At 67.6% G+C, this 7,390-nt stretch overlaps 1 protein-coding gene across 2 annotated transcripts; it reads right to left on the reverse strand.

Annotated features, from left to right (window-relative positions):
* Nucleotides 1–2,158: 2,158 nt before the first annotated feature.
* Nucleotides 2,159–6,011, reverse strand: TAMALIN (trafficking regulator and scaffold protein tamalin). 2 transcript variants are annotated; one of them, XM_040539783.1, is made up of 8 exons: nt 5,873–6,011; nt 4,358–4,407; nt 3,908–3,962; nt 3,425–3,527; nt 3,237–3,330; nt 3,089–3,155; nt 2,928–2,994; nt 2,159–2,812 (listed from the first exon to the last, which is right to left on the reverse strand). In XM_040539783.1, exons 1-8 carry the CDS (start codon nt 6,008–6,010, stop codon nt 2,403–2,405), a joined length of 984 nt encoding a protein of 327 aa, XP_040395717.1. In that variant the 5' UTR covers nt 6,011; the 3' UTR covers nt 2,159–2,402. The 2 variants fall into 2 exon arrangements, with proteins under 2 accessions (XP_040395717.1, XP_040395716.1); XM_040539782.1 differs by having other exon boundaries at nt 2,159–2,815.
* Nucleotides 6,012–7,390: the final 1,379 nt, after the last annotated feature.

The following is a 7,390-nucleotide window of genomic DNA, read 5'->3' on the forward strand; positions in this document are numbered from 1 at the left end:
GGCGCTCGGCGGGACCCACCGGGGCCCCGCACCCCGCGGCTGGAGCTGAGGCAAAACCGGTGCCGGGCCGGGGATCACGGCCAGGCCCCGGGGAACCGGAGCCGTCGGGGGCCCGGAGCAGCACGGCTGCTGCAGCCCCTCGGTGCCCACGAAGCCGGCCCGGGAGGCTCGGCCGGCGGCCCCCGCACCGGGATTAGCTGTACCTGCAGCGCCCGCCGCCCCGCTCCGGGGGAGGACGCGCTCACCCCGTAATCCCGTAATCCCGGCGGCACGGCGAGGCACGGCCGAGGGGCCCTGGGGGACAACAGAGCAGCCGTGGGGATGTGGCGGCCACCCCGTGCCATCGGGCGCCCCGTGCCATCAACCACCCCATGCAATCTGTGTCCCTGTGCCGTCACCCTGTGCCGTCCGTCACCCTGTGCCATCCAACACCCCAGTGCCATCCGACACCCAGTGCCATCAGTCACCCCGTGCCGTCGGGCACCCCATGCAATCTGTCTCCCTGTGCCATCACCCCGTGCCACCCGTCACCCCATGCCATCTGTCACCCCGTGCCATCAGTCTCTATGCGCCATCCGTCACCCGGTGCCATCCATCACCCGGTGCCATCCGTCACCCCGTGCCATCTGTCACCCCGTGCCATCAGTCTCTATGCGCCATCCATCACCCGGTGCCATCCGTCACCGCGCGCTGCTGCACCCAAAACCCGGCTGCCACGTTTCGGGCAGGAGCACGGGGTGGGGGATTTTTGGGCTGCCCACGGGCTGCCGCTGGCTCCCTGCCGCTGGCCTCCGTTTGTCCGTAACGAGAGGCTGCAGCGGGGCGTTCCCGGGCTGTACCCCCCCCCCCCCTCCATGTCTCAGTGCCACGCGTGACCCTGCAGCCCACGGGGACGGTGCCCAGCCCGTGCCCACCGGCTCCTGCCCAGCCCAGGCACGTGGAGCTCCAGGTTGGGGCTAAAAAAAGCCCCCGCGTGGCGCGGCAGCTGCTGGGGGAGGGAGGTCCCGTGACGGGGACGGGGTGCCCTGACCCTGGCAGCACGCGCGCGGGCGGCCCCGTGAGCCGCACCATAAATGTCCACGCACGGAGTCCTCCTGGAACTGGGACAAGGCAGGAGAGCGGTGGGGAACTTGGGGGGGGGGCGGCCCAGGCTCACCCCCGGGCGGTGCGCACGTGGTGTGCAGCAGACACACACACACGCACACACACGTGTGTGCACAGGCGTCAGGCGTGGACACACACACACACACACAGACACACACACACCAAGCATGCACATGCAACCCCCCCCCCCGCCCCGTCCCTCTCATCCCCCAAAGCCCCTGGGCAGTGAGGCCGTGCCCGGGTGCTGAGCCCCAGCTGGACACCCTCGTGCCCCCCCCAGCTGTGGGTGCAATGCGACACGACGTGGGCCCCCCCCCCCCCCCCCAACACCAAATTTGCTGGCCAGGGAGGGGCGCGAGGCGATGGGGAAACTGAGGCACGGAGTGGGACCCTCCCCATTCGCCTGCAGCACACGATGGGGGGGCTCTCGGTGCACGCGGGGCAGGCAAGGCCCCCCCTTGAGCAAAGACTCCCACGGCTGCACCCCAAAAAACGCCCCAGTTTTTTGATGCACTTGTGGGCTGGTGCTGGGTGCCTGGGGCACGCTGGCAGCAGGTCCCGGAGCACCCACGGGTGCTGCTGAAACAGCTGAGGGGGGCTCGGGGCACAGCACCTGGGGGCTTGGGGGGCAACGGGGCAGGGATAAGGTGTGGGGGACCCCGGTGCCCGTCCCGTTCCCCCCCCCCCCCGGGCACCCCAGGAACGGAAGGACAGGGGTGGGAGCGGCTTCCCGTGGCTGCCGGAGGAAGCGGAGCAGGAAGGGGCCTGGCCGGGGCCCAGCAGGGCCATGGGACCAGGGCCACGGGCAGGCAGGGAGGCGTGGGACTGGGGTGTCCCCAAGCAGACCAGAGGGTGACACCGGTCACCACAAAGGCCAAAACGCTTTTTTGTGCTGGGGGGGGGGGGGGGGGGCTGCAACCACGGGGGCTCGTTATGGGACACTGTCCCCAAAGGCCACCTCTGCCAGAGTCACAGCCACACGCGGGTGCAAAAAAAGTCTCTGTATTGGCGAGCAACGAGTGTGCCACGCGGTACAAAACCCCTTTTTTTTTTGGGGGGGGGGGGGTCGGGGGCACACAGCCCCCTCCCCCCACCCCCCCAGCACGGAGGCCACCAGTTCCTGAGATGAGCGGTGGCTTCACAAGCCACCTTGGCACCTTGGGAACAGCCCCCGCTTGTGTCCCTCGGTGCCATGACCCCCACGCCTTGCTGGGGGGGGGCGGGGGGGGAGCTTCTTGCAATAAATAAATAAATTAGGCTTGGGGGGGGGGGGGGGGGTGTGGGAACAGCACCCCCAGCTAGAGGTGGCTCTCCTCTTCCTCCAGCGCACGGTTCAGTCCCGGGATGAATTTGAGCAACCGCTGGCGGAAGCTGCTGTGCCGAGCCTTGTGGGGGGGGCCCACCCCCACCCCCGGCCGGGGGTCTCCGGCCCGTGCCCACAGCAGCCCCGCGGCCCCCGCGCCCCCGCTGCATTTGAGGCTGGAGCTGCGGGTCAGGGCTGGCCGGGATCGGGGCGGAGGGGGCGCGGGTCCCGAGGTGTCCCCGTCCCCGTCCTTGTCGAGGGAGTCGGTGAAGACGCAGGTCTGGTACAAGGAGTCGTCGCTGCCGGCGGCGCTGGCGCGGGGGGAGCCGGGGGCCCCCCCCCCCTGCAGGCACCAGCGCAGGGACTCCAGCGTGTCGTAGATGCTGGGGTCCTTGGCCACCACTCCTGCTGGGGGGCAATGGTGGTGGGAAGTCAGAAAGAGGGGAGCGGGGATTTGGGGCACCCCAAGGAGCTGCCCCGCTGCCTGCCCCCCCAACCCGGACCCCCCCCGCCCACTCACCCCGCACCAAGCGCTGCTCCTGCACCATCAGCGAGCGGTACTCCCCCCACTTCTCGTAGAGCGTTTGCTGCGGGGAAAAAAGGGGGGGGGGGGGTTAAGAGCTGTGCGTAGGGGTCCCAGACCACCTCCCCTGACCCCCCCCCCCCAGACCTCCCCCTCACCTTTAGGTACTGCAGCCGTGCCTCCAGCTCAGCTCTCCGGATGGACGTCCCGTAGAGCGTGTCTAGCCTGCGGGGCAGCAGCCATCAGCACGGGGCTGGGGGCCACCTCGGGACCCCCCCCCCCCCCCCCAACACTCCCCTGGCTCACCTGAGCACATTCCCAGAGCTCTTGATGATCTCCACGATCTCCCGGTGCCGGATGCCCTCTACGTTCAGCCCATTCACCCCCGTGATCGTGTCCCCTGGAGGCGGGGGCAGACGGGATCAGGGATGCCAGCCCCCAGACCCGGGGCCCCCCCTGACCCCCACCCCCCCCCGCCCCGGGGCTGTGCTCACCAGCCTTGAGTCCCGCCGCCTCGGCCGGGCTCCCGCTGTGCACTTGGCACACGAAGGTGAACATCTCCACGCTGTTCCTGTCCTGGTGGTGCAGCCCGTAGGTCTGAAATGGGTGTGTGGGGGGGGTTAGGGGCGCAGCCCCCCCTTTAACAAACACCGGGGTTCCCCCCCCACAACAGCCACAGGGCCTGGGGGGGGGGGGGGCGGAATTTCAACATTTAAGCAGCACCTGGGGCTGCTGGGCGATGGGGGGCAGCGCCCTGGCTTTGGGGGGGCTCGCACCGGATGCCTGCGCCCCCAAGGAGGGCCTGTCCACCACCCCCCCCCCCACCACCCCCACCAGGGGAGGCTTCGGTAAGCAGGCAGCTCCGTCACCGCTAAAAATAAACCGTGGCTCAGAGACAAATTAAAAATACCCTCCATGCAAAGCAAGGTGCAGGCTGGAAGGGTGGGGAGCGCGGCACGGCACGGCACGGCACCCACCTGGATCTCGAAGCCAAAGGTCTCCTCCGCCTTCTTCTCCAGCGTCACCACCCTCCTGGGGGGACACAAGGGTGAGGGACAAGGCAGAGCCCCCCCCCCCCGGCCCGGCCCGCCAAGAGTTTGGCCACTTCTCTAACTGAACGCTGCCTCGGGGTTTGGGTTTTTCTCGGCGCTGGGTGGATGAAAGCCCGGGGAAAGCGTGGGAGCTGTGGATGGGACCCCCCCCACCCACACCCCCCGGTGTCGTGCGGGGACCTCGTGGGGTCTGGGGGTGTCAGGTCCCTGTGGGGAGCTGTGCTCCCCGCTGGCAGCTGATCCTTTACCCACCCTGGGCTCCCCTCTGTCTCCACCCCACCGTGGGGTGTCTGGAGCAGCATCCCACGGACGCTCCAACCCCAGCCCCACTCTTGTGCATGTCCCCCCCCTTGTCACCCGCACCCTGGCCCCCACCTGTGCTCCTCTGGGGACTCGCTGGGGGACATCCACTTGAACCCCGCATCCTGCGGCAGAAGCAGAGCCATCAGCATGGGGCACCGACCTCTTCGCATTCCCCCGGAACCCCCCGGAGACAAAACGGGGCACCCCACGGGGACGAGCACCATGCCAAGCCGGCACTGAACCAGCGCCCGTGCCCGGGAGCACCCAGCGCCCTGTGCCCCCCCCCCCCGGCCGGATGGGCATAACGAGGCTTTTATCCGTGCTCAAAGCCGCCCTCACATCTGCTCTGCGCTCGCCCCACGCTTTGACGTCGGCTGTGCCGAACCCCAAGTCACGCTCGGGGCGGGGGCGGGCCGGCACAGAAGGGCCCTGTTGGGATCACAGCGTCGGGCTTTTCGTGCAAAGCCGCCTCTTGGCCCCGACAATCATCCCTTTGTGGAGGGCACGGAGGCGTGGGCAGGCGGAGGGACCAGCAGGACCCTTGCCATGGGGGCAGAGGTGACAGAGCCTTCCCCCAAATGCCCCGGAGTGGCGCAGGCGGTCACATCGTGAGCTGCACACGCGGCCCGTCCTGCCGGTGGCCAGGTGCCACCGCGTCCCCCTGCCCTGCACCTAACGGGTGTCACCAAGCCCACGGCCGGGAGCGGGTGGCTGTCCCAAATGCAACCCCAAAAGTTTGAGCGCAGAACAGCCGGCGTTGGGTACGTGACCCCGTAGGGAAGGACGCAGCCCATCACGTCGGGCCCCCACGTCACCCGCAGCACAGGGAGGTGACGCAGGACGCCCTGGTCCCGTTAGGGACGTCTCCTGCGGTGGCCTCGGTCAGCAGGCGGGAGCCAGGCCCACGGCACGTGACTCTGCACGGCTGCGAGAGCCACTTCTGCTCCGGATGTCGGCTCCGCTCTCGCTTCCCTCCGACGCTCAGGAAGCACCGTGGGGCCCGGGGGGAGCACTAGGGCGGTGACGGGCCCAGCGCTGCCAGAGAGGGGCTTTCCCAAGGCACGGGGGCCGTGGGGACGCGTCTGTCCTGGTGGCACGGGCACGCACATGGGGAGCGGGGACCCGTCCCCGTACCCCAAAGCCAGCGGGGAAGGACTCGGGGAGGAACCGGGGCACGGCGTAGGGTTTGGAGGGGGGACACCGGGGCGGGATGGGGACGCGGGGAAGGTGCTGCGGCTGGGAGCAGGAATTGGGACAGGAGGTGACGCTTGGGTTGGGGGGACACCGGGGCAGGACGGGGACGTTGGGCAGGCGCTGGGGTAGGAGGCGGGTGCAGGACGGGATCAGGGAGGACACGGATTTAAGGACAGGGGCGCGGGGACGGCACCGGCACAGGACCCCCCGGGGCGGCGACGCTGAGCCGGCGGCGGGACGCAACCACAACCCCCGGTGCTCCCCAGCGGACGGGGCCACCGCGCTCCCCGCCAGCCCGGTACCGATCGCGGCTCCCCGTCGTCCCCAGCACGAACGCGGGGGGGGGGGGGGAGCACCGGCAAACGACCCCTCGCCGTCCCGGGGCGGCCCTACCTTGCGCACGCGGGGCAGGGTCCCGCCGGCGGCCGCCAGCGCCCGGTAGACGTCGGCGGGGCCGGGGCGCTCCGGGGCCGGGGCCGGGGCCGCATCCTCCTCCTTCGGCCGGAGCCGCCGCAGGCGCCGCAGGGTCATGGCCGGGCCGCTCCGCCCCGCGCGCCGCTATATCAGCCCGCGGGGGCGGGGCCAGCGAAGGACACGCCCCCAATCCCGCCAGGACACGCCCACAACTCCGGGAGGACACGCCCACCATCCCGCCAGGGCACGCCCTCATCACACTAAGACACGCCCCCGATCCCGTTAGGACACGCCCCCTCCATGCTCAAAGCCACGCCCCCCGCTGTTTCGGCCCCGCCCCTCCCCGCTAAGCCCCGCCCCCGGGTCCTGAGGTGGCCAGAATGGGGCCCGCTCCAGTGGGGAGCGGGGCGGATTTGGGGGGTCCCCCTGGCCCCCTCCCTGCCCCCCCAGCAGGGCCCTGCTCCCTCCCGGCCCCGGGAAGGGGGCTCCAGAGCAGGGCCCCGGGCCCAGCAGCAGGCGGGAGGAGACGGAGGCTGAGGAGGGGAGAAGGGAAGCGGGGGAAGCCCCTGGGGGCTGAGCTGGGCTCCCCCCTTCCCCTCCATTTTCTGTGTCGTGCGGCCGCCCCCTGCCCTGTTTTATACCAGCCTTAAGGAAACAGCGGCAGGGAGAACACTGAATATGGCAGCACCTGCCAAAAATACTATTCGAGAAGAGCCTGTGTTGCTAGAAAAAAGAGATATCCACTTCTCTCCTTCCCTGGCATGAAGCAGGCATGGGTCCGTTTACGTTGGGTACATAAACCTTTGTTTCTCCACGAGAATTACTCACAGTTCCTGAAACGGCCTCGTTTGAAGGTATCAGAACAAAAAAATGTGACCCCCTGTAGCAGTGCAGCTGACTTTTCTCCAGTACCAGGCATTACGGTTAAGCTGGTACCGATGTGGATGTGTCACTGACACACAACTAGGCCGAAGCAGGCGCGTTTTTTCAACAGGAAGGGCCCACAGGAGGGTGAGAAATTTGGGTCCCAGAACGCAGCGTAAGCATAACAAAAACATTTACAACCAACCTGAGAATACGAAACCTGGGGAGCATGGTTTGCCCCTCAACTGAGCAAACACAGCAGCTGTAACTTTACAGCTCTAGATTCCAGAGGGACCTGCCTGAAAAATTCAAGAGGGACCTGCCTGAAAAAGCACCAGCATGTGCTTAATGCCCAGTGAAAACCACCGCATTCTGAGCCTTAGCCAGTCCAATAAGCAGGTCACTAAGGAAAAATATATTTAAAACACACAGATTTACATGCAGAGCAGCACTCGTGTGCCTAGAGAGCTACAAAGGGCAGAAAAGGCACAAAAAGTTTGCCTAATACTGCACAATGACTGCACCACCCCCTCCACCCCAAGCCACCCCAGACCTCTGTTGTCTCATTTCCTAGAAGAAAGGTAAAGGCAGATTTTGCTTTAAAACAAAACAAAACAAACAAAAAAAGCATTC

This window comes from Cygnus olor, chromosome 29, assembly GCF_009769625.2.
Source record: "Cygnus olor isolate bCygOlo1 chromosome 29, bCygOlo1.pri.v2, whole genome shotgun sequence".
In the NCBI taxonomy this organism is placed as follows: Eukaryota; Metazoa; Chordata; class Aves; order Anseriformes; family Anatidae; genus Cygnus; species Cygnus olor.